The sequence below is a fragment of the Odocoileus virginianus genome, chromosome 4 (genome assembly GCF_023699985.2).
Source record: "Odocoileus virginianus isolate 20LAN1187 ecotype Illinois chromosome 4, Ovbor_1.2, whole genome shotgun sequence".
NCBI lineage: Eukaryota > Metazoa > Chordata > Mammalia > Artiodactyla > Cervidae > Odocoileus > Odocoileus virginianus.
The window spans coordinates 76,785,230-76,812,703 of record NC_069677.1 but is presented as its reverse complement, the minus strand read 5'-3'; the positions used below and the strand labels follow the sequence as shown (position 1 = coordinate 76,812,703).

General features: G+C 40.3%; 1 protein-coding gene across 12 annotated transcripts in view; it reads left to right on the top strand.

The window, feature by feature from the left end:
* Nucleotides 1-37: 37 nt before the first annotated feature.
* Nucleotides 38-27,474, top strand: part of NEK11 (NIMA related kinase 11) — a 282,586-nt gene continuing 255,149 nt past the window's right edge. For 7 of the 12 annotated variants that reach the window (XM_070466777.1, XM_070466767.1, XM_070466766.1 and 4 more), the window contains exons 1-2: nt 48-230; nt 3,062-3,337. In XM_070466777.1, coding sequence (XP_070322878.1) covers nt 3,168-3,337 — 170 coding nt within the window. In that variant the 5' untranslated portion in view covers nt 48-230; nt 3,062-3,167. Of the gene's footprint in view, nt 231-3,061; nt 3,338-27,474 lie in introns of all 12 variants that reach the window. The other 5 variants (XM_070466776.1, XM_070466770.1, XM_070466765.1 and 2 more) reach the window with 1 other exon arrangement.

The following is a 27,474-nucleotide window of genomic DNA, read 5'->3' as shown; positions in this document are numbered from 1 at the left end:
GCCTCCGCAACTTCCCGATGTGCCCCGCGCCTGCTTCCTGGCAACGGCGCACAGCAGCCGCGCCCGACTTCCTGGTATGGCCCGCGCTGTCTCCTTGGCAACGGCCCACGCAGTCTGGGGCTCTAGCTCGGCCGGCTTGGCAATCGAGGTGTGAGGCGGCGCCTCAGGCCTCCGGGTTACTGGAGGGACCCTGGGAGTGCGCGACGCACCCTCGCCCTCCACCCGGAAAGGTACGGGGAGACTCCTCAGGGCGCGCGGGCGTTCCGGGAACGTGATGATTTCAGGGCCGCCTCTCCGGAACTCCGAATTCGCGCCCCCTCACTTCTCTTGGCTCTTAACCTTCTGGGCCTGCTCCAGCCCCGAGAGGATGTGTGGCTCGTGCCTCCTCCGTTTGTGTTAAGCTGCTATGAGAAAATGTAAATTAAAAAAAATTAAGGCAAGGAATTATTCGTTTGACCTTAGGGTTAAAGTTTCCCTTAAGGTTAGATTCCTACTTTAGCAGAATCTGGTGTCAGATATGCTTCCTCTCCATTCTTGTTACTGAGCCGAGATTGATATAACTGCCAGCCACACAGTTCCCCCCCAAGAGTCAATGTGCAGCTTTCAGACGCTTATCTGCCTTATCCCATCAAACACACTTTGGGTAGCAGGTGGTTTGCTGGACATTTGTCTGCTCTGACAGAGTTCACTGAACACCTACGCTGTGCCAGTCGCCGAGGACACAGAAAGGTGTGTTCCTTGCACTCAGGTTCCTTCATGGCCTCTGTAAGGTGGGGTGAAGGGGACACTCACCAGTTCTCAGGTGGCTGTCCAGTCGCACAGAGACTGATGAAATCAGCGGCCCAAGGTGGGCCTGGGGAGGGGGCGGCGGATTGTGACTGAGAGGCTGGGCTGGAGGGAGCTTAGTCTGGAAGTCATCTGTAGCCCTGGCCACATCGCCGAGACACTGCTGGGCTTAAATGCTCATTTACAAATGAGAGTTCCTGGGAAATTGGACTTCCTCAGAACTATTCTGACCTTCCCTAGGCCAGGACCTTTATCTCATCTCTCCGATAAGGAGGATTACTAAAAGGCTGTTTTCAGTTGAAAAGGTTGTGAGTCCATGAACTTTTCTTAACAGCTTCATTTGGCCAGAAAGCATCACTTCTATGGGATCAGAAGCAAACAAAGATACATTGGGAGTCCTGTTCTGCAGTTGTTTTTTCATCAGTAGATTTCACTAATATTTTCTGTGATCTTGATAATCCCACATAATATAGGGATTTCAAGGTATGGGCCCCAGCTCTGAAGTTCCAGTCCAATGTGTTTTAGTATTATCATGACCACCTAGCCACTTACGTGATTTGCCTCCTCCTTCCCTCTCTCTCTGCCTTCTTTGCTTCCTTCCTTCTTTCCATCCTTCTCTGGTTACTAGTTTTCCTTCTCACCGGCATTAGGAAAAACTTAACTTATTAATAAATTATTTCATGAAAGGAAGTGGTATAAACAGACATTTCCTTGTTTATGTTCGATTCCAAGGATGTTTGCAATTGGCCACCACCATGATGAAGCCCATTGGCCATACACCTCAAACTACACAGGTAACATTTTGTCTTCTCATTGTGCACAAAAGGTTTTTGTTTCATAGCTTTGGAATTGTTGAATATGGACTGATCTGACTCCAAGGCCCAGTATGCAATTTAAAATCATGCTTTCTTAGCAGTTTAAAATAAAACTCATTTTTCATAATTATTAGCAAAACATTTTTCATTTTGATGAAATAAAAGTGATTTTACCATGCACATACTCATATGAAACAGTCCTGCTTTTCATAATTCTCCTATGCATATATAGTTTCTTGAGGAATTGCAGCTTTACCTATAACAAATTTATATTCAGTTAATAAAAATACAATTTTAGATTTGAACTGCATTTGTGAAACTTCTTGTTTTCAATCCAGGGAGATTATTCTATACACAGTGTGTATAATAAAAAAAAAACTTCAGAAACTGGATCAGAATTTGCTTGGGATGGGAGAAAATTCATTTCAAATCCATATCCCTCTTCACATCTATAATAACAAATGTAAATATCCTGGTTTAAAATCTACAGGAAAAAAAATCAAAAGAAACCAGTATCATGCTAATTTGTGGTTTAATCCTAACAACTGGTTTGTTCGGGGAATGCAGTGGCAAACCACTCCAGTACTCTTGCCTGGAAAATCCCATGGGGCAGAGGAGCCTGGTAGGCTGCAGTCCGTGGGGTCGCGAAGAGTCAGGCACTACTGAGCGACTTCACTTTCACTTTTCACTTTCATGCATTGGAGAAGGAAATGGCAACCTACTCCAGTATTCTTGCCTGGAGAATCCCAGGAACGGGGAGCCTGGTGGGCTGCTGTCTATGGGGTCGCACAGAGTTGGACACGACTGAAGTGACTTAGCAGCAGCAGCAGCAGCAGCATTTGTTAGTTAAAACAGACATAAGGGACTTCCCAGGTGGTCCAGTGGTTAAACCTTCTCCTTCTAGTGCAGGGGGTGCAGATTTGAGCCTTGCTGCAGTAGCTAAGATCCTGCATGCCTTGTACCAAAAAACTGAAAACATAAACAAAAGTAATATTGTATCAAATTCAATAAAGACTTTAAAAATGGCCCATGTTAAAAAAAATTAGACATAAGGTGGAAAGAAAGAATTACATAAAACTTGATGCAGATGTGTATATTTTAGGGAATTATAAAGTTCTTTTATTTGGATGTTTTTTGAAAAGTAGGCAGGGAGTATAAAGTCTTAAACAGATTGTTGATTGGAAAACATATAAACATCTCAGAACTTTGGGGAAATTTAACTGTTACTTCTGCCAAATTTAACTATCTGAGGGAAGCCTCTGTTTTTGTGAAAGACTGTCTTATATTGGAATCTGCAGTATCTCTACTTTTTAACATTTTCTCAAGTAGTTAAAGTTAACCAACATTGGCTCATTCAATCCACTAATCAAGGAATCAGTATCACTATCAGAAACTTACATTTTTTGTTACGAATAGTTCAGCACCTATTAGATTTGACCTCTGGATCTTTCCTCTTTAAGGCATTGACCAGTACTACTTGGATGTACTTGACCATCTCCTAGGAGACTTGAATGAGACGGAGTTTCTATAAGCAAACAAACAAACAGTTCTCTCTTGTTTGGAGCAATGCTGAAATTCCAAGAGGCTGCTAAGTGTGTGAGTGGATCAATAGCTGTTTCCACATGTCCAAAGCCCTTGATTGCAAGAAGGTACATGCTTCAACAGAAACTTGGCAGTGGAAGTTTTGGAACCGTCTATCTGGTGTCAGACAAGAAAGCCAAACAAGGAGAAGAATTGTAAGTAAAAAATACTTCATGCAAATCTTGAGTTGGCTGCTGTGTATGAGCAACTCTTATGGAGTACTGTTTAATTTGCTCTTTGCATTAAAATAAGAATTTAGTAAGAAAAGCTCCTCTAGTGGTGTCTTCAGATGAGATTGTTAAAGGCATTTCAGCTGGTGAGTATAATACAATGGGGTTCAGTTCAGTTGCTCAGTCGTGTCCGACTCTTTGCGACCCCATGGACTGCAGCATGCCAGGCCTCCCTGTCCATCACCAACTACTGGAGTTTACTCAAACTCATGTCCATTGAGTCAGTGATGCCATCCAACCATCTCCTCCTCTGTCGTTCTCTTCTCCTCCTGCCTTCAGTCTTTCCCAGCATCAGGGTCTTTTCCAAGGAGTCAGTTCTTTGCATCAGGTGGCCAAAGTATTGGAGTTTCAGCTTCAACATCAGTCCTTCCAGTGAATACTCAGGACCGATATCCTTTAGGATGGACTGGTTGGATCTCCTTGAACTCTCAAGAGTCTTCTCCAACACCACAGTTCAAAACCATCAATTCTTTGGTGCTCAGATTTCTTTATAGTCCAACTCTCACATCCATACATGACTACTGGAAAAACCATAGCCTTGACTAGACAGACCTTTGTTGACAAAGTAATGTCTCTGCTTTTTAATATGCTGTCTAGGTTGGTCATAACTTTCCTTCCAAGGAGTAAGCGTCTTTTAATTTCCTGGCTACAGTCACCATCTGCAGTGATTTTGGAGCCCCAGAAAATAGTCAGCCACTATTTCCACTGTTTCCCCTTCTATTTGCTATGAAGTGATGGAACCAGATACCATGATCTTAGTTTTCTGAATGTTGAGCTTTAAGCCAACTTTTTCACTCTCCTCTTTCACTTTCATCAAGAGGCTCTTTAGTTCTTCACTTTCAGCCATCAGGGTGGTATCATCTGCATATCTGAGGTTATTGATATTTCTCCTGGCATTCTTGATTCTAGCTTGTGCTTCTTCCAGGCCAGCATTTCTCATGATGTACTCCATATAAGTTAAATAAGCAGGGTGACAATATACAGCCTTTACGTACTCCTTTTCCTATTTGGAAGCAGTCTGTTGTTCCATGTCCAGTTCTAACTGTTGCTTTCTGACCTGCATACAGATTTCTCAAGAGACAGCTCAGGTCGTCTGGTATGGAGTAGGTTATATGAAAATAAGATTTTTATGCATACCAAAGTCTCAGTAACAGCCTTGCTTCCACTTAACTTGATTGGGATTTGAATGAGAAAATAAAAATTGTTTATAAAGACAGCATTTTTAGAAGGCTGAGAAGTCTGAGTATTAAAGAATTGATGCTTTCCAACTATGATGCTGGAGAAGACTTTTGAGAGTCTTTTGGACAGCAAGGAGATCAAACCAGTCAATCCTGAAGAAAATGTAGAAATGTTATGAAATGCAAATGGATGGTAATTCACATTTGAGGTAAATAGAGTGTACTGAAAATGAGTGAAAGTCACTCAGTCATGTCCAACTCTTTGCAACCCCATGGACTAGTCCATGGAATTCTCCAGGTCAGAATACTGGAGTGGGTAGCGGTTCTCTCTCTTCTTCAGGGCATCTTCACAACCCAGGGATAGAACCCAGGTCTCCCGCATTGCAGGTGGATTCTTTACCAGCTGAACCACAAGTGAAGGAAATATGACATTGACTTTTTTTTCTCCATGGAGGAGTTGTTCATAGTCTGCAGTCATACAGCCCTCAAAGTAGACATTTAAACCAAACAGAGGTTCCCATTCTCAAGTTATCTTGTATTTATTATGCACACGTTACTTTTTTCCTTTTGATTTTAATTGAACCCTGTAAACATGGTAGAGGAAACCTCTTAATGCTATTGGATAGTACATCTCTTACAAATAAGGATGAATCTTCATTTTTAACTTAAAGTTGTTTGAATTTGCTGCAGTGAAAACTTAGTTGGAACTGAAAATAAGAAATGTGTACATCAGAAACACAAGAGGAAAAAAAAGGAGAAGGAAGAGTGATCCAAGAAATTAGCCCTTATCTTGAGAAGAACAAATTTCCATCCCATAATCTACTCTATCTTAGAGGTTTTGATGCTACTCTGAATTCTTCCAGCTTTTGCCCATTGGTTTAGAATCAGTGTGATACACTTCTACTTCTTAATATGCCATAAAATCTATAAAAGTAATTGTTACACTGATACTACTATTTTATTTTTTAAAAAATCAACCTTTTAAATGGTCTCTATGTCCAGAATTTTTAAAAGTAAGTATCTAGACTTAATAATTTTTGATGAACTCCTATGTGAAGAATGGGAACAATGCTGGCACTTTTCTGGTGTCCTTAGAACATGCTTTATGACTCCAAAAAATAATTTTTTACCTTAAATACTAGAAATAACCAAGACATTTAGAACAGGATGATAAATTTATGAAAATTATTAGAGACTCTTTATGGAGACATTAAGAGTAGACCTAAATCTGTATAAAAATCACAGTGTAAAGTAATGTATACAATTTTGGTTTCTTCAACTAATGAGAAATGTGAAGAATTTTAGAGTTAACAGGAGGCCTAAACAGTTGTATGAAGACTAAACTTGAAAATTTCAAACTTGAAGTAATAGGTGATAATGGGTCTGTGTATGTGTGTAAGTGTGTAGGGAAGCAGAGAGGAGATTGGGAGAGAGGAGTGGGCTGGGGATGATGATTGGGTGGGAAGTGATTCGTTAGTGACCTTTGCAGTACCCGAACTTAAGAGTTATGACTTGAGCTGAAGAAAGCCTGGATGTGTAGAATGAATTCAACAGGAGGATAATTGATAAATCACTTAATAGGAAAGGTCTAGTCTAGAATCTCTCAGGAATCATTCATCATCAGAATTTCTACAGCATATTATATACTGGTCATAATCACTTCAGATACGTTTGGTTTGGCCTGTAGTGCTGGATGCATGAGACAAGTGCTTGGGCCTGGTGCACTGGGAAGACCCAGAGGAATCGGGTGGAGAGGGAGGTGGGAGGGGGGATCGGGATGGGGAATACATGTAAATCCATGGCTGATTCATGTCAATGTATGACAAAAACCACTACAATTTTGTAAAGTAATTAGCCTCCAACTAATAAAAATAAATGAAAAATAAATAAATAAAAATAAAATTAGCTGCCAGTAATTCTAAATTAGCTGCCAGTATTTAAAAATGGGCAACTCTCCTAACAACTTTCCTAAAGTTGAGCTTTTCATCTTCTCTTGAAAAAAATTAGAAGATTTGATCATATTTGCTAATGCTGCTGCCTGTGTAGCCAGTGCAGACTGAAGCTGCAGGCAGTGGCCTTCTTTAGGCAGATCCTAGAGTCCTCTCCAATTAGCTACATTCTTGCCCCTTCTTACTGTCTCTTACACTTTCCACTGCTTGCCTGCTTTTGTAGACGTTTGACTTTAGAGCTGCTGAAATCATGAAGGATTGTGAATGTGGCTGCTCATGGAGTCTTAGAATGCTCAAAGAAAGGCAGTGCCATGTCAGGGTTAAGACCACAGGCCTTGAAGGTGAACAGATCAGTAAGTAAAGCCAGTCTTGTTCTTAACTGAGATTAAGATTATACAAGTTCCTAATCTGAGCTTCAGTTTTCTTAGACACCACCTGATAACTGCAACTGGAAGTGAAAATAAAGTGTTAGTCACTTCGTCATGTCCAACTCTTTGCGACCCCATAGACTGTACCCCACCAGGCTCCTCTGTCCTGGGATTTCCCAGGCAAGAATACTGGAGTGGGTTGCCATTTCCTTCTCCAGGAATCTTCCTGACCCAGGGATCAAACCTGGTCTCCTGCATTTCAGGCAGATGCTTTACTATCTGAGCCACCAGGGAAGCTCCACTGCTACTGGGACTCTAAGTGGAAGCATTTCTTTTGCATTCCTCTTTCTTTCTTTCTCTTTGGCTGTGTCTTTGTTGCTGGGCTTTGGTCTCCGTAGCTACCTGCAGGCTTTTTCTAGTTGCAGTGAGCAGAAGCTACTCTTTGTTGCAGTGCATTGATCTCTCATTGGGGTGGTTTCTCTTGTTGTGGAGCATGGGCTCTAGGTATGTAGGCCTCAGTAGTTGCAGCTTGCAGATTCTAGAGTGTGGGCTCACTAGTTGTGGCACACAGGCTTTAATTGCTCCTCAGCATGTGGCATGTTCCTGGACTAGGATCAAACCCATGTCCCCTGCATTGGCAGGTGGATTCTTAACCACTGGACCACCAGGGAAGCCCTTACATTCCACTTTTAAGAGAGAAGAGTCTCCAAGCAAAGCTATTTGATATTAGGTATGTGATCTTAGAAACTTCTAGAATCTTTCTTGAGATCATAATGCTTCTGTTGTCATCTATTCTTTCCTGTCTCTATCTCTGTCTGAAAGAAACTGGTCCTCAGAATGCTGACCTTTTAGCTGTGTAGGGCAGCAGCTCACCATCGATTGCTGTTTTTAATGCATACATAGAGGTAGGAAACTAAACTCATATTTTTAGCATCCTTTCCTGGGAGTGTTGAAAGTTGTACCTTTGGTTTGTGATCAAACCACATTAACAAGCACTGCCCATTCTCCAAGCAGTTTCGTTAGATTATGTTTTTTATTCTGCTTTACATACTAGGTCATAAACATAGGAAATTGGTTTAGAGATAGGTAGAAAATACCTCCTAAAAAGATTTCTATAATGTTATGAATGCTGTTCCCTTAACATATCAGAGTAGATCTGACTTTCTTTGTGTTTTGCAGATACACTCCTAACTTTTTAAGATGATAAGGAGAGGGTGCAGTATCTTTGGGTTCACAGGTGTCTCAGTAAAGAATCTGCCTCCAATGCAGGAGATACAGGTTTGATCCCTGGGTCGGGAAGATGCCCCTGGAGGAGAAAATGGCAACTCCTCCAGTTTCCTTGCCTGGAAAATCCCATGGACAGTGGAGCCTGATGGGCTGCAGTCCATAGGATCACAAAGAGTCAGACACGACTTAGCGTCAGCATGCATGCACGCATGCATGCACACATGCATGCATAGTACCTTCCCATGCCAGACTACTGCCTGGGTACCCGTGTTAAAGGAGTTACTTGACAGTCCATGAGCCTCAGTTGGTCTCTAGGTCATTGTTAACAGTTTCTGTGAACTCTAGGTCCAGGAAATATGCACTTTAGATTTAATTAAAGAACTTTCTTGCTACTGCTAAGTCACTTCAATCATGTCCGACTCTGTGCGACCGCATCCCTGGGATTCTCCAGGCAAGAACACTGGAGTGGGTTGCCTTTTCCTTCTCCAATGCGTAAAAGTGAAAAGTGAAAGTGAAGTCGCTCAGTCACGTCTGACTCTTCTCGACCCCATGGACTGCAGCCTACGAGGCTCCTCCGTCCATGGGATTTTCCAGGCAAGAGTACTGGAGCGCGGTGCCGTTGCCTTCTCCGAAAGAACTTTCTTAGACAGTTGCAATTTGTTACTGTGCCTCTTGAGGGCATCACTCTACCATCTACATTATTCATATACTATGAATTTGTGAATTTGAATTACAATGTAAATATCACATTCCTTTACATATTTATTGACTTTCTGCCTTTACTATGAAATTTTTAAAAAGACTATGGGCATTATACTTGATTAATAGATGTTTGGAGAGAGGGGGAATTTTTTGGGCATAGAAATATCTGGCATTCTTTTTTAGTTATCACAGTAGATTAAAATTAAGCTTAAAATGATTAGTGAATGAGATAGGGGATTTTACTTTATTATACTCTGTCATGAAATTCATAAAATAATATTTGGGAATATTTTCTTTCATAATAAATTATAGAAACTCTGGTCTAATGATAATGTGAAGGTGTGATAAAATTAATGCATATTCCTAAAATTTATTCTAATTCTGGCTCATAATTTTATATTTTTTGTTAAGCTGTCAATTTTTTATTATGTAAACCAAAGGTTTTGATAAGCTAGGAAGCTACTTTGATACTTACAGTAGTATGTGTAATTTAATAGGAATCATGGGCCACAGTTGGTGAATTTCAACATTAATCTAATCAGCATAGAATGCTGGTTTTTAAAAAACTTTGATCACATTTAAGATTCAGTGACATTATTATGTGGAGTTTATTTTCTGCTCTGGTCTTTTATTTTGTCAACTCAGGCGTGTAATACAATTTATGTGATAAACCTTTGGTTTAGACCAAGAACCAGGGAGGAAACTGAAGCAATTGGATATGAGGTTTGGCCCTTAGGAACTTCCTTTCTAGAAGAGACGTAAGAGATCCAGCAGCCAGTGCAGTGCTTCAGCCTTCGCGTGGCGGGTTGCTCTTAGAGATGTGAGAATGGCCACTGCCCAGCTTCCTCTTAGCCACATGAGGTCATTATTTTACTAGTTTCTGTGCTTTATCTCAGAGCTTTCATTTTCTCCCCCTTTGGTTCTATCCATGAAAATATCTAAATATTTGCCTCCTTAACTGTGCACCTACACTTTGGTCTTTGCCTGAGTATGCTCAACATGGTTAGTATGGAAATGCCTTTTCTCTCCACAGGACATTTTTTTCCCAGTATCAAGTCTGTTTAGTATAAGATGAGGATCCTAAATAGGAAAGGCCACCAAATCCTTAGAGAAATGTTCCCAAGCCCACACAGTGAGGCCCAGGACCTTGCCTCCCAGGAAAGCTCTGGGGCCCGTTTTAGAGTGGATCTTTTTTTCTATTTATTTTTACTAGTTGGTGGCTAATTACTTTACAATATTGTAGTGGTTTTTGTCATACATTGACATGAATCAGCCATGGTTTTACATGTATTCCCCATCCTGATCCCCCCTCCCACCTCCCTCTCTACCCGATCCCTCTGGATCTTCCCAGTGCACCAGGCCCGAGCACTTGTCTCATGCATCCAGTCTGGGCTGGTGATCTGTTTCACCCTAGATAATATACATGTTTTGATGCTGTTCTCTCGAAACATCCCACCCTCGCCTTCTCCCACAGAGTCCAAAAGTCTGTTCTGTACATCTGTGTCTCTCTTTCTGATTTGCATATAGGGTTATCGTTACCATCTTTCTAAATTCCATATATATGCGTTAGTATACTGTATTGGTCTTTATCTTTCTGGCTTACTTCACTCTGTATAATGGGCTCCAGTTTCATCCATCTCATTAGAACTGATTCAAATGAATTCTTTTTGATGGCTGAGTAATATTCCATGGTGTATATGTACCACAGCTTCCTTATCCATTCATCTGCTGATGGGCATCTAGGTTGTTTCCATGTCCTGGCTATTATAAACAGTGCTGCAATGAACACTGGGGTGCATGTGTCTCTTTCAGATCTGGTTTCCTCAGTATGTATGCCCAGAAGTGGGATTGCTGGGTCATATGGCAGTTCTATTTCCAGTTTTTTAAGAAATCTTCACACTATTCTCCATAACAGCTGTACTCGTTTGCATTCTCACCAACAGTGTAAGAGGGTTCCCTTTTCTCCACACCCTCTCCAGCATTTATTGCTTGTAGACTTTTGGATAGCAGCCATCCTGACTGGCGTGTAATGTGGTTTTGATTTGCGTTTCTCTGATAATGAGTGATGCCTGACTTCAGACTATACTACAAAGCCACAGTCATCAAGACAGTATGGTACTGGCACAAAGACAGAAATATAGATCAATGGAACAGAATAGAAAGCCCAGAGATAAATCCACGAACCTATGGACACCTTATTTTCGACAAAGGAGGCAAGAATATACAATGGAAAAAAGACAACCTCTTTAACAAGTGGTGCTGGGAAAACTGGTCAACCACTTGTAAAAGAATGAAACTAAAACAGTTTCTAACACCATACACAAAAATAAAATGGATTAAAGATCTAAATGTAAGACTAGAGTGGATTTTTAAAAGTCTTAACAATCAGATTTCCCTCCCAGCCATGGAAACAATATGGGAGAGATGGAGGCTGGGGGCTGCTGATAGAATTAGTCATATTGACAGCAAGAGCAGTGTGGTCTTAGACCTTGAGAATAAAGGAGGTGAAAAGTTATAAAGAGGCAATAAAAATAGACCCAGAACAGTCCAGGTCCTTTATTGCAAAGCTAAAAAAATGGCTGTCCTTAGCCCAGTCCCTCCTGAGAGTATCTCAGGTCTCTAGCCCAGTTCCAAAGTGTTGTGTTGAGTTGTAACCACAACAGGAGTAGGGCCAAGGGGGTCAGGGCTTTTGAAGGACAGAGCCATGCTGAAGCCGTCACATTAAGATCCATTCCTCAGCTTTTCATCTTAATACACCTAGAGATGATCAGTCTAGGTGAGGGGCAAATTCAGATAAGACGACTCTATAAATTATGATGCTACTTCTTAATTCTAGGCTTAGAATGAAGAAGTATCTCCTTTCATGTACCTCCCCACTATTTTCTGAGGTGAGTCTGGAGAAGCTGAATGTATAATCAGAAGTGAAAGTATAACTAAAGTGAAATAAGAATTAGATAGTTATCTGATTAAATCAGATGGAGGGTCTCTTCTTCATAATAGGGAACATTGTTCCCAGTGACTGTTTTCCTGGGAACCCTCAGAGCCAGTGTATGTCTCCTGAATGCTCCAGAGGCACGTACTTACAAGTAACCGTTGGCTACCTCCTTTTCCAGTATTGAAGGTAACATGCATACATTTTACAAAAATACATGTGTGCATAAAGCAGGAAAATGACCTGTAATCCTGCCATCCAACTTCTGATGTTTACTGTATGCACTGACAGACATTTATTCAGTCTTCAAGGAAACATGGCATTGGTCATGGTAGTTGCCTCAAAGATTGAGGACAAGGAGTGAAGGAGACTTACTTTCCACTGAACCATTTTTGTACATTTGGAATTTTGTACCATGTGCAAGCTTGAAAAAATCCTCATAATAAATAAAAGAAACTCGATATTTGTTCAACAAATCTGGTGACCAGATTCTGGTACTCTCTTTGAAGTGGAAGTGAAAAACTGTTGTGCCTTTTTGTATCCTCAGAGATATTATATAATGACTATTTCAGTGTATCCTTTCTGTCAGTGGTACAAGTCTGGAACACTAATGAATAACCAAGCTTCAGTCACTGAGAAGTGATGGGCATTCTGTGCCTCAGTTGACAAATATTTGAGCCAGTTCAGTTGGTAAAGAATCCGCCTGCAATGCAGGAGACCCCAGTTTGATTCCTGGGTTGGGAAGATCTGCTGGAGAAGGGATGGGCTACCCATTCCAGTATTCTTGGGCTTCCCTTGTGGCTCAGCTGGTAAAGAATCCGCCTGCAATGCGGGAGACCTGGGTTCGATCCCTGGCTTGGGAAGATCCCCTGGAGAAGGGAACGGCTACCTACTCCAGTATTCTGGCCTGGAGAATTCCATGGATTATACAGTCCATGGGGGCCCAAAGAGTTGGACATGACTGAACCACTTTCACTTTCAATGGATTATAGCCATTTTTGCTGAGATGCTCAGTTTAATTAGAAAAAAAGGACTTCATCCATTTTCAAGTTTGTTTCTAACACATTGGGACATGGAGAAATCAGTTCTTTTATTATAAGGAATGAACTAAAAAGCCTCCCTTTCTGTGTATATGTTTTCACTGTTTATGGAAAAGGACATTATTTCCTCTTAGAAAATTAATAAATTGATTTTAGTAGCCTGCCAGTGTCAAAAATAATTAAAAATGAGTAATAGTTCTTTATCAGAATGTATAGATTTTATAATATTTGAAACAGCTTTCAGTGACTCAGACTGACAATAATTTCTGCTATTTAATAGCAGATAGCCTTCAGCAAAGCTACTGTGTATATATTGCACCTACTAGCACCTACTTATGGATTTTCTGTCTGATTTACTTAATTATTTGAACATATCGTTACTTTCAGTATTGAGTCATTCTAAATAAAACATCAGTAGACTTAATGAGTCATGCTTTGAGCCTGTTCTCTGTACTCTTATTAAAGCTATTATTTCTATATTATGACCAGGAGTTCTCCCCAGCAGGTATCTGTGATGATGGAATTGGATTGTTGAGTGAGCTGAGTTAATTTAATAGGATTCAGTGGTTTATGCAGTGGAGAGTTATAAAAGCAATTTGGAGGAAACTAATGATTTCTTTCCATTTTTTTCCTGCCAGAAAATATAGTTTTCTTCTGTTTTTTTTTTTTTTAAATTGTAGTGATCAGGTCTTTTCCCCTTAAAATCTTCAGTCGTTTAATAGAGATTACAATATGAGTGCATCTTAAAATCTCTTTTAAGACTTATACACCATGGAATATTACTCAGCCATTAAAAAGAATTCATTTGAATCAGTTCTAATGAGATGGATGAAACTGGAGACCATTATACAGAGCGAAGTAAGCCAGAAAGATAAAGACCAATACAGTATACTAACACATATATATGGACTTTAGAAAGATGGTAACAATAACCCTATATGCAAAACAGAAAAAGAGACTCAGATGTATGGAACAGACTTGTGGACTCTGGGAGAAGGCGAGGGTGGGATGTTTCAGAACAGCATTGAAACATGTATATTATCTAGGGTGAAACAGATCACCAGCCTAGGTTGGGTGCATGAGACAAGTGCTCGGGCCTGGTGCACTGGGAAGACCCAGAGGGATCGGGTGGAGAGGGAGGTGGGAGGGGGGACTGGGATGGGGAGTACATGTAAATCCATGGCTAATTCATATCAATGTATAACAAAAACTACTGTAATGATGTAAAGTAATTAGCCTCCAACTAATAAAAAAAAAATAAAGTAGTTCATGTTCTGGAACATACTGTGTGTAGGCTCCTCCTAGGTAAATCTGGACAGGGTAACTTTGAACTTAGACTTCACTTTGAGCTTTGCCACTTGGTCTGCAGTAGTTCAGGTCCCCTGAGATTCTGGCTGTCTTACAGCATTAAGGTTTGGGAGCTGGAAGGGAAAAGGGGGAAGAGAAGGTGGGTGCACACTGGTTTACCCCAACTGTGGTAATGAAGTTGACACTCTGGGGTAAGTGATTCACGTCTTCCTGAGGCTGCATGTATTAGCAGGAAAGAAGCCATGAGCTTTTTATCTCAGATGTAATGCTTAGGAATGAGGGATGAATAATAAATACAATACCTTAGGATGAGTAGGGTGCAAGGAAACCCTAATAAATACAATACCTTAGGATGAGTAGGGTGCAAGGAAACCCTCCACTTCAGGAGCCAAACAAGCCTGCCTTGAAGACTGAACCACCAGGAAGCATTCGGAAGGAAGACAACAAAACACCAAAAGCCTTTTTTTAAAAATCCTTTTTTTCTTACATTACTGTTGTTTGAAAGAAAACAAAAGTGATTTATTTAAAATATGTTGACAGGAGAAGAATATAGATAAATTACTTTAGTATATTTATTACATCTTCAGACTATTTCTATTACTATTACTATTTCTCTTACTATTCAGACTATTACTATTTCAGACTACTCTGTTATTCCAGTGTATTGCTTTGGTGGATTTGTGAGTAGAGAAGCTAATGGTTTTGCTAACACTGAATAATACCCCCAGGAAATAGGGAATATTATTCTTTATAAATGTATGAGATGGGGGTAGGGATATCTAAGCTATTTTAGTAAAGAATATTTTTAAATGGATATGTTGGTCCCTTTTTTTTTTTTATTAGTTGGAGGCTAATTACTTTACATTATTGCAGTGGTTTTCGTCATACATTGACATGAATCAGCCATGGTTTTACATGTATTCCCCATCCTGAACCCTTCTCCCACCTCCCTCTCCACCCGATCCCTCTGGGTCTTCCCAGTGGTTCGAGCACTTGTCTCATGCACCCAACCTGGGCTGGTGATCTGTTTCACCATAGATAATATACAGGTTTCAATGCTGTTCTCTTGAAACATCCCACCCTCGCCTTCTCCCACAGAGTCCAAAAGTCTGTTCTGTACATCTGTGTCTCTTTTTCTGTTTTGCATATAGGGTTATCGTTACCATCTTTCTAAATTCCATATATAGATGTTAGTATGCTATAATGTTCTTTATCTTTCTGGCTTACTTCACTCTGTATAATGGGCTCCAGTTTCATCCATCTCATTAGAACTGATTCAAATGAATTCTTTTTAATGGCTGAGTAATACTCCATTGTGTATATGTACCACAGGTTTCTTATCCATTCGTCTGCTGATGGGCATCTAGGTTGCTTCCATGTCCTGGCTATTATAAACAGTGCTGTGATGAACATTGGGGTGCACGTGTCTCTTTCAGATCTGGTTTCCTCGGTGTGTATGCCCAGAAGTGGGATTGCTGGGTCATATGGCAGTTCTATTTCCACTTTTTTAAGAAATCTCCACACTGTTCTCCATAGCGGCTGTACTTGTTTGCATTCCCACCAACAGCGTAAGAGGGTTCCCTTTTCTCCACACCCTCTCCAGCATTTATTGCTTGTAGATTTTTGGATAGCAGCCATCCTGACTGGCGTGTAATGGTACCTCGTTGTGGTTTTGATTTGCATTTCTCTGATAATGAGTGAAGTTGAGCATCTTTTCGTGTGTTTTGTTAGCCATCTGTATGTCTTCTTTGGAGAAATGTCTGTTTAGTTCTTTGGCCCATTTTTTGATTGGGTCATTTATTTTTCTGGAGTTGAGCTGGAGGAGTTGCTTGTATATTTTTTAGATTAATCCTTTGTCTGTTGCTTCGTTTGCTATTATTTTCTCCCAATCTGAGGGCTGTCTTTTCACCTTGCTTATAGTTTCCTTTGTTGTGCAAAAGCTTTTAAGTTTCATTAGGTCCCATTTGTTTATTTTTGCTTTTATTTCCAATATTCTGGGAGGTGGGTCATAGAGGATCCTGCTGTGATTTATGTCGGAGAGAGTTTTGCCTATGTTCTCCTCTAGGAGTTTTATAGTTTCTGGTCTTACATTTAGATCTTTAATCCATTTTGAGTTTATTTTTGTGTATGGTGTTAGAAAGTGTTCTAGTTTCATTCTTTTACAAGTGGTTGACCAGTTTTCCCAGCACCACTTGTTAAAGAGGTTGCCTTTTTTCTATTGTACATCCTTGTCTCCTTTGTCGAAGATAAGGTGACCATAGGTTCGTGGATTTATCTCTGGGCTTTCTATTCTGTTCCATTGATCTATATTTCTGTCTTTGTGCCAGTACCATACTGTCTTGATGACTGTGGCTTTGTAGTATAGTCTGAAGTCAGGCAGGTTGATTCCTCCAGTTCCAGTCTTCTTTCTCAAGATTGCTTTGGCTATTCGAGGTTTTTTGTATTTCCATACAAATTGTGAAATTATTTATTCTAGTTCTGTGAAGAATACCGTTGGTAGTTTGATAGGGATTGCATTGAATCTATAGATTGCTTTGGGTAGTATAGCCATTTTGTATGTCGGTCCCTTTAACGTTGTCGTTGCTGACTACTTCAAGTTTTAAAAACACAATATTTGTGTAAGCTATTATTTTAAATGTGCTTTTTGTCTAATTTATTCAATAAATTGGAGATGGAAATGGCAATCCACTCCAGTATCCTTGCCTGGAGAATCCCTTGGACAGAGGAGCCTGGTGGGCCATAGTCCATAGGGTCACAAAGAGTTGGATGCAACTGAAGCAACTTAGCACTTAGTGTTCAGTAAATACAAGAAAATGCTTTGAGGATGAATGTACAATATACAAGAACAAAACTTTATAGGTGTAGGACAGTTCAAGTTTTTATCCCCTAACAAATAAAGGAATTTTTTTTCCCTGCAAGATGTGTTACAGCAAAGACAGATGAGTTTTGATAGATTCCAAATCCAAGGTTTTTAATGGTTGATGTCACAATATTTTTCAGGCTAATTTTATAGTTTCCTGATGCCAGAACAAACTGTAACTAGCCCTTCTTATTCTTGATTCTATTCAAGCAGCCTTCCTTCTTGAGAGAACCTTTCTTCCAGCAGCATTTGTTGGAACAAGCCAGCCAGCTTGGCACACAGGCCTAGCACACAGCTGGCAGTTGCCTGTGCCGTCACTTGCTCCTGCAGGATCATCTGAGAGGGTATCTTGTTTTCCCAGTCCTTTCCCTTCTGAACTGATCTGCTTCCTTTTTTGATACATGCATTGACCTGGAAGTAGGTATGGGCAGTTTTGGCCAGTATCCACCTCTATAATATTTTGAGCTGAAAATTTGAGTTGTGATACTGTCCACCTTTAAATAACTTGGAAAATGAGATTCATCTATAACTTAATCATCAAAGAAATGAGAAGGCAGAGAACTCTCAGGTTAAAATTAGTTTTGGCTTACTTTATTACTCCTGAGCAGATTTTCCTGGGGAAAAAGTTTGGTTACCGTGACATTCATGTCTAAATAGTAAACTTAGATTGACCTATATGACCTTGAAAATTGAATAGCTTGTATACTATATTAATTGTGCATTATATAAATAATTTCATGTAGTTTTAAAAATATGCAGTTAATATTATGTAACTCATTGCTTTAAAATACTATGAAATTGAATTTCTGTTCCATAGTCTTAACAGGGATAAAATCACTTTTTATTTCTCAGCTGCTCTCATAGCCCCCTATACCTGATAATTGTAAGTATGAATGAACAATTATGAAACCTTTGACATGTAGAACTTACTAATTAGGACAGCATTGCTATTATTTAGTAATAATGTGAAAAATCTACCCAAAGTTTTAGTTATTGAAAAAGCAAACCCTGAGCATGAGGAAACTTTTGGAACTGATGGGCATCCTTGTCGTCAAGATTGTGGAGACGGTTTTGTGGGCATAGCCAGATGTCAACATTTATCAAATTATATACCTAAATATGTGCAGTGTATCACATGCCAATTATACCTTAATAAGTGTGTATAGGGCTTCCCTGGTAACTCAGCTGGTAAAGAATTCACCTGCAATGCAGGAGACCCCGGTTCTCTTCCTGGGTCAGGAAGATTCCCCTGGGAAAGGGATAGGCTACCCCACTCCAGTATTCTTGGGCTTCCCTGGTGGCTCAGATGGTAAATAATCTGCCTGCAATGAGGGAGACCTGGGTTTGATCTCTGGGTTTGGAAGATTCCCCTGGAGGAGGGCATGCAACCAACTCCAGTATTCTTGCCTGGAGAATTCCTGTGGACAGGGGAGCCTGGCGGGCTGCAGTCCATGGGGTCACAAAGAGTCAGACATGACTGAGCGACTCAGCACAAAGCACAGGTGTGTTTAGAAAATACAAACCTTGCGAAAAGACAGCCTTCAGAATGGGAGAAAATAATAGCAAGCAAAGCAACTGGCAAAGAATTAGTCTCAAAAATACACAAGCAGCTCATGCAGCTCAATACCAGAAAAATAAATGACCCAATCGAAAAAATGGGCCAAAGAACTAAAGACATTTCTTCAAAGAAGAAGTACAGATGGCAAAAAAAAACACATGAAAAGATGCTCAACATCACTCATTATCAGAGAAATGCAAGTCAAAAACCACAATGAGGTACCACTACACACCAGTCAGAATGGCTGCTATCCAAAAGTCTACAAGCAATAAATGCTGGAGAGGGTGTGGAGAAAAGGGAACCCTCTTACACTGTTGGTGGGAATGCAAACTAGTACAGCCACTATGGAGAACAGTGTGGAGATTCCTTAAAAAACTGGAAATAGAACTGCCATATGACCCAGCAATCCCACTCCTGGGCATACACACCGAGGAAACGAGAGTTGAAAGAGACACATTCACCCCAATGTTCATTGCAGCACTGTTTATAATAGCCAGGACGTGGAAGCAACCTAGATGCCCATCAGCAGACGAATGGATAAGAAACCTGTGGTACATATACACAATGGAGTATTACTCAGCTATTAAAAAGAATGCATTTGAGTCCATTCTAATGAGGTGGATGAAACTGGAGCCTATTATACAGAATGAAGTAAATCAGAAATAAAAACACCAATACCGTATATTAACACATATATATGGAATTTAGAAAGAGGAGAACAGTGACCCTATATGTGAGATAGCAAAAGAGACTCAGATGTAAAGAACAGACTTTTGGACTCTGGGAGAAGGCGAGGGTGGGATGATTTGAGAGAATAGCATTGAAACATGTATATTACCACATGTGAAATAGATCACCAGTCCAGGTTCAATGCATGAGATGGAGTGATCAGGGCTGGTGCACTGGGACGACCCTGACGGATGGGAGGGGGAGGGAGGTGGGAGAGGGGTTCAGGATGGGGGACATATGTATACCCATGGCTGATTCATGTCAATGTATGGCAAAAACCACTACAATATTGTTAAGTAATTTGCCTCCAATTAAATTAATTAAAAAAAATGCAAACCCTGGACCATGGTACACGGAAGCTCTGAAGTTGTTAAGCTGGTTTATTTTGCAGTTGCTAGTGATAATCATTGTGAAATTTGATAGCTTAAGCTTAATGTTGCTTTCTTAATCTTTGAGTTCAGACCAATCAATCTTGTTTTTAGATCAGAGAAAAATTAAAGGCATTGTTTTTCAGGACCTTTATAGAGCAAGTGAGGAAGGAAGGTTAAATACATATGTTCGAAGTTTCCAAATTTCTAATAGAAAATTTGGGATATTGAAGCTTTGATTAGAATGTGTCTGAATGTCAGTTTCCTCAAATTCCTACATGTAGTTGGCACTCAGCGTTTTAGTTTGAATGATATTTCCACTTCCCTATTAGTTTGAGTTTGGAGAAATCTCTAGAAACCTAATCACGTAGCTATATCTGCCTTCCCTCAGGAGAGATTTGAGGAAAGTTGTAGCCTGGCAGCCCTTCATTTCCTCTTTCCTTCATCTTCCTTCTCATGGGCCTCACACAAGTACAGATATTGTGGGTTTGGAGGCAAGATCAGGCAATGCAGTTTTTACAGTAATGGATTTGCTATTTGTTGATCAGCTGCTTTTATTTCATGTGCTCTTTGAAAGACATTTCAGTACAATGATTATTGAGCTTTAACTATTAATAATTTCCATTATTTTCAGAATTGTTTTAGAAATGAAAATTATAAAAGTTTGAATTATAGATGTTATGTGCAAGGCAGTTTAACATTGCTTAGGAATGGGTGTTTGATATGGATGGGTCTCAACACATACCTGAAGTAAGCCTTACTCTCTTTAAAAAGGTTGAATTTTGAACTCAGAAGGGGTAAGATGTATTCAACAGATTTTGAAAACCAAGAACAGTAGATAATTTCCTCCAGGTAAAGCTTATTTTAGCATAATTTTGCTCTCTGCACAATGATAAAAACTTTGTGTGTGTGTCTTTGTATATATGTACATAAACACAAAAACTGTGAATATGTGTATATGTGTGTGTGCATATATAATACACATAAACACACAAGTATGTATGTGTGTGTGTGTATTCACACGTGTACATTCTTGATTTCATTGTTTTTCAGTTCAGCACTAGTTTCAGCAGCAGAGGTTGTACTCAGCTGATAACAAATATCCTGGTCTGATGGATGAAGTGATCAGGGCTCAGTGTTTCATATATTGGAGAGACACTAGAGTGCCCTGTGGGGAACTTCCACTTTATACTAATTCAAAAGGCGTTAATATGGTCCCCTCATTGAAAAGCACCTGCTGGGGTCCCTGACTCCCCTGCCACCGCTGCGTGGGGTGATGTGGGGTGTCCCTTCGGCAGCTGCCTCTGACTCATCTCATGCCATTAGCGAGACTCTCTCCAGGATTCCTTGGAAACTGTGTGCCTGCCTGAATAATTTATTCTCTAGAGATCAATTATTCATAACTCATTATTACAACTGATATAAAACCTAAAGGTGGAGTCATTTTGCCCCTCATGAATATCCAACAGATCATCAGGAGATTGCAGTAGAGTTTTAAGTCCTCATGGTCCCCACTGCCTGCTTGTTTGAAGGGATCCCAGAGAGAACAGCCTTCTGGAATGGAACCAGCGAGGATGAAAGCAGCAGCAGATGACTCCCTGCTGGTCATGCTGCACTGCTTCATCTCTTCACGCTGTTTGTCCTTTTAATTCTGGCCTTATTTACACCTAGAAATAAAATTTCAGTTTGGGAGAATTTAGGAGACATTTATAGCACTGTTGGTTTATTAAACTACTCCTGGGAGGCAAACAATGGTACAAAACTTGTCCTTAGAATATCTTTTCTGGGACAAAATGCCCTAGGTGCATATAGTACCTTTTATTGACATTAGTCATGCTGCATTGCTTGTTCCATCAGTTATATCTGAGTTGTATTTTATTTATTTTTTAGCCCATATCTTTCATATAAAGAAATGCTGTATTTTTTTTCACATATAATATATAAAAAGCATTCTAATAAAAGTGTGGAAGTATAACCAAAAGAAGCCTAATTATTTTTTTCTATTAAGGAAATAGGAAATTGTTTGACTTAAGCCGGACTGATTATTTTAAAAAATAATCACTGATCTTTTAAATACATGTAGAAAATAGTTGGAGAGTTTGAAGTTTAGTTAATTTGGCCATGAAGCAGAGTTTTGCCTTTGGGGTTTGGCTGCCACTGGGTTCACTAGAGTTGAAGAAGGGGCAGAAGTCTGTGAGCTTCGCACTCTGGGAGCCATCTCAGTGTGGTGGCCCTTTCTTAATTACCAAAGATAGATTGTTATTGATTTTGAGCATAAGAGTTCTAAGATGCTGGGGATAATCTTTCCCCGATTAAAAACCCCAGCCTATAGATAAAAACCCCAAACTGTTGAGAAAGCATTTTTTTAGTAGCATTCTCAGATTTTTTTGTGTGCTGATGTTGGTTCTCCAAATGAAATGAAGGCTAAATATTTAAGCAAGATTTAAATGGCCTGAACCCATACTTTTCACACTGAACTATACATATGATGTCCCAGATGACCCATGAAGCAGGACTTTAAATATGGATTTCATTTTACAATTGTGAAAATATATGTGTAATTTAAAAAAACTTTAGGGCAACTATGACTATGTCATGGAGTAGAATAAAAATTTGCATAATTTTGAAATTTTAATATAATTTAAATAGATTATACATTTATATGGCTCAAAAAATATAAAAAGCTGTGCTGTGAAAAGTCTCCTCCCATCCTTGTCCCCCTTTTTCTGAGTTCCCATTCTCTTCCCCAAGATATAATGGGTTCATTTCCTGTGGATCCTTCCAGAGATGCTTTGTGCGTCTATAGGCCACTCTGGAATACAGATTCTTATTTTTGTCCCTTTCTGATAAAAACTAGCATATTATACACTTCTGTTTCATGCTTTTTTTTTTATATGCCAAGATATCTGGGAGGGCTTTGCATATCAGTATATAGAGAGTGGATGGAATCACTGATTCAGTGGACATGAACTTGGGCAAACTGCAGGAGATAGTGAGGGACAGAGAACCTGGTGTGTTGCAGTCCATGGGGTCATGAAAAGTTGAACACAACTTGACTAAACAACAACAATGACATCTAGAGAATGTTTCCATTCTTTAACAACTATATAGTTATTACATTCCACTGTATGACTGCAATATAATTTAGCTACTTTCCTGTTGTTATACATTTGGGTTGTTCTTAATCTTTTGGTATTAAAAACACTGCTGCAGTGAATAACCCTGAACATTTACCTTTTCACAAACACGTCGGTTTCTTACATGAATTTTTAAAGTAAAGCATGAAATTTCAGACATGTTCTGCTTTTGGCAGTTCTGTTCCAGGGTATAAGTTTTTCCTTCTTTGCTACTAGAGGTATTTTGCTGGAAAAGTTTGCGAAGCACTGCTGGAAACTTCTTATAGAGGTCTCGTGGTAAGATGATTTTTTTCACTTTTTGCAAAGTTATGGCTGTGATGTGAGAGTGACAACAATATTACTTTGCCACCCTGTGTGTCTCAGAGGTGATGTAAGAAAGGGTGTAAATCTGGTGGCAAGTCATTTATAAGCGAAAATCATGTTGTGAAATTGTCTAGTTTGTGGGGTAGGCAAGCATTTGATACCATGAAACATTTACAGCTGTGATTTTTGGGACTAACTCAGTGCCCTCTGACCTTAAACCTTTAGATGTTCTGTGTAAAAAGTGGTTGCATGATTAAATGAGTTTGGAAAACGTTGGATTCCACAGAGTTAAGACAGGAACTCTTCAGAGCCTGAAATCTGCTGGCTACATTGTGACCCTTCCAGAGCTTTTACTGAGTGTCCAGCCACTGAACTCCCTTCTCCAGCCCCTCTGACTAGCACTGGTGTTCTGAGGAGCCAGCTCAGGAGTTACTACCCATGTTGAATACCGTGGTACCAAGTGGAAGTTGTTGGTCACAAGGATATGTGGTATCTAAGTTCATAAGAGATTGAGTAAGAGGATTAGGAATGAGTCACTGTTTTAATGATGCTGTTTCATGACGCTGACTGTCATGACCAGCAGGTGGTGGTAAAGTGACATGCAGACCAGCTATTGTGGGGCAGCATCTCTACCTGTAGGGTTAACTCAAGTCCTCATGCCATCTTCACTTGGTTATAGTCTACCCATATTTTAACTTCACTGGTTAAATGAATAAAAGGCTAAAAATTGATCATTATTGTCCCTAGGAAAGCAAAAGTCAGCTGAAAAAAAAAATCTTTTTATCTTCACAGACTCTTTTAACTGACATGAAATAGGTTTGTTTTTTCTTGCCATCCTGTTTTAGATGGACATTTCCTAGTTTCAGTCTATATTGAAAGAAAAAGCCATAAATTTGACTAAACTTCACTCTACACTGTCCTTGAGCATGGCCAAGAGCAGCTTCATCTAACAAGCATCCAGCTGGTGGCTATGGCCACTGTCCCCAGAAGTTTGCATTGGAAATCCTGAAAATAGGATTTGAATGCAGATAGCTCTATCAGAAGGGCCATGGGGTGGGAGGGATCAGGGTCTCTTAAAGGTTGAGAGTGCTCTGGGCCACTTCTATTCTTTGAGACCTTGTAAAGGAGGGTAGCAAAAATGGGGTATATTTTTAGTTTAAATTTAAACACAACAAAATTCAAAATGCAAAAATGTCATGCAGTGTGACTGTATTGCTCACAAGATAATTATAGAATTACTATAAATTATAATTCCTAGTGTGTTATAGCTGGAGTGGCCCAGAAATGGGAAATATATTTAAAGTTGGGTAGGGACATAGTTCAGAGCTGCCAGTGTATATGTGTGACAGAGGGTGCAATTGGGCTTAGAGCTCTGGTCAAGAGACAATGTTCAAAGCCCTTGAGGAATCTGCAGCCCTGAGCAGAAGGACATTTCAGTCATTTTGGTGAGAAGCACTGATTCAGATGATAAACCCAGAGGAGCTGCAGGGAGGAGAGGCTCTTCCAGGAAAGGGCACCGGTCACCTGGTGGGTGTGGCATTGCTGGGATGGCCTAGGGAGTGGTTATAGCTTAGGTTTATGGGTGTCTCCTGACGTGTAGGACCAGTTTGATGACCCTCCAGAAGTGCAGCTGGGCAGCCTTTCATCCTATCCTTTCCTCCTCCTCACTCCAAGGCTAAGCCGGCTTTGCCTCTCTTGATGTAGCAGAGTAGGGCTGATGTCCTCATTAACTAGCTAAACCATGTCCCACCCCAGGGACAGGAGGGCTACAGTGCCTCGCTATTCACGGGTGAGGAGCAGGGTCACTATCTTGAGGATCAATCTCCCTGAGTCCCACAGGGAAAAATAAAGAGACCCAGTTTACATCAGCTGAATGCTTGATGCCACAGAGTCATTCAGTCAGTGGCAGTTAGGAAGTGGTGTGTACCTTAAGTAGCCTGCAGTGTGAGTGGGGGGTTCCTCAGTGTCAGGTGCTGCTCTCGGCCTGGGATACAGCGGTGAACACAGCAAAGTCAGCTCTCAGTGTGGGCTGGGGAGCATTCTGGTGGAGCTGAGGGGAGAGAGAGAGAGAGAGACGATGAATATGTCAGGTCATGTAATGCGCTGAAATGTGATTAAGTGCTATGGAAGAATAACATGTAGAAAGATGATGGAGTGCTGGGTGTGTGTCTGTCTGATCCATGCTTGTTCATGGTTCATATTATGTTTGGTATTAGAATGGTACTCAGTAGTGACTCTAACAAAAACAGCTGAGATAAAAGACCATCAGAAGGCATTTTGGAGCAAAACCTGTCACTAAAGCTCCTGTTTTCCTAACAGCAGAGGGATACAACCTTTTTGCATATGTTTATATTTCTAATGTGTGTTATTCAGTTCCTTTTTTCTGGAGGTGGGAACCAGGTTACAGTGGAAAAAAGATGACTGTGGGCTGGGAAGATGGCCCTTGAGTTCTCCTCTGAAGGGTTTTAACCTCATTTCACTGCCTTGAGGTTCAGTGGAGACTTCTATGAAGTCTCTGGCTGGTTCACACTGTCCCTACCTCATTGCGTGTCCTTCTCTGCTGGAGAGATTTTACACCAGGACGAATGATGCTGTGGTGTTGGGTTGAACGAGATCTCAAAGGGGATAGCTCCCCGCTGTTAGGAACCAAGTGTTTTTAGAGGGGCATTCAGTTTCACGTAGTGCCTCCATCAGCAGCCAGCTGTATACTGTTTTCTCCTGATCAGGGTCAGTGATGGGGGTCCTCAGGAAGTCCTCCATGTGTGGCCTGAAAGCCTCCAGACACCTTCCTTGATGGTTTCTCTCAGGGAGCACGTGAGACTGACGCTCAATGAGTACTTTGTTATTTTTAATTGTCACTCTGAGATATAGGTGCCTCCCTTCTGAAAGATGGACTTGCACTGCAGTGAGAAAAACATGCAGCATTTGATGGGGTCTCTGAGCAGATCTCTCGTGGTGGGAAAGCAGGCCAGTGTGCTGTCCATGGTGCTGGCCTCGCCACTGCGCTTCCAGATGTGGGCCTGCTCTCTGCCTTGAAAAAGGATAGCCCGGCAGAGCCGGGCCTTCCACGGGTGGGCGCCTCCTCCTGTCCTCGGCTCCCAGTCCCAAACCGGCTCTGAGTCAGGGCTCTTTAGACACTGAAGAATCTCCTCTTCAGGCTCAGGGCTGAAAGCTGCTGCTGACAAGCTGACAAGCTGGATATTGCTTGTCACTGTGGTCTGTATAAATGAAACACATGGACTCATCTCCCTCTCCTTATGTCCGGAAGCCTCCATCACAGTTGCCTTTCTGTAGGCATGGTCACTGTGGAGAGGTGACGGGCGTAGCTCTAGGGGGTGCTAGAGAGCTGAGAATAAACAAGATGTCCTGTATCATAACTTGAGTATTTAACTTTGAAATACTTCAAAATTTCACTTTGAAAGCAATTTCACTTTGAAAACAAACTCTGTAATTGATTAAGGATGAAGTATTTTATTTTCTTTTGTTTTAACTTTCTATGATTATAAAAGTCATCAAAGTTGATCCTGAAAAATCCCAGAAATTTGTCTTTTTATATTGTTTCCATTCATTATAGTATAACTTTTTCGTTTGAAAAAACAAAGTACTTCAACAGTATCATTTCATTTAAGTTTTCAGTAATTCAATGAAGATGTTTCAAGTAAAAACTTTTAAAAAAATTCTAGGTAAACTACAAGGTATTACTCATCTCTAGTTCAGGAGAACCTGTAATACTAAAAATACATTTTCAGATTTTTTTAAGGAGAAGCATTATTATTCTTGGGTGTCATGAAAATAGAGTTTAGTTCATTGAAACTACTATGAATTTCATCAGTTTTATTTCAGGGTATTTTTTCTGAAGCCAGAGATACAAATAAAGAGGAAATTTTATTATATATGTCAATTTTGCTTTTTACCTGTATTCTCGAAGAGCTAGGGTATAGCTTTTCTAACTTAATAGTCATATTTCCCTGACATAATTTAGAATTTTAGAGGTGCAACCCACAGGAAATAAAACCTAATTGTAAAATGTAATAAAAATCCCGTCAGAGAGTCTCGTCCTTCATGGGAGCTCTGTCAAGGTACTTAATCCTTCCATATAGTTCCTTCAGGAACTGAACCAAATTAAGATCTCTCCACATGGTGTGAGGTATATGTATTTAATGGCATCTGAATCAGAGTTTGCACATAGTCGATTCCTGTTTGACCTTTTCTACTGACTTTAGAAAGTTAATTTTTAGGTGAGCCCACTGGTGGTAGCATTGCTCTGAGTACCTGATTTGCGTGGGCAGATAAAGACATTTCAGTTTCTGTAAATGTTTCTATGGCCTCCTGACTTCCTCACCTGTGACCATGGTCTCACAGCCCTTCCATGTTAAGAACATTTACAGCAGTGATAGACACAT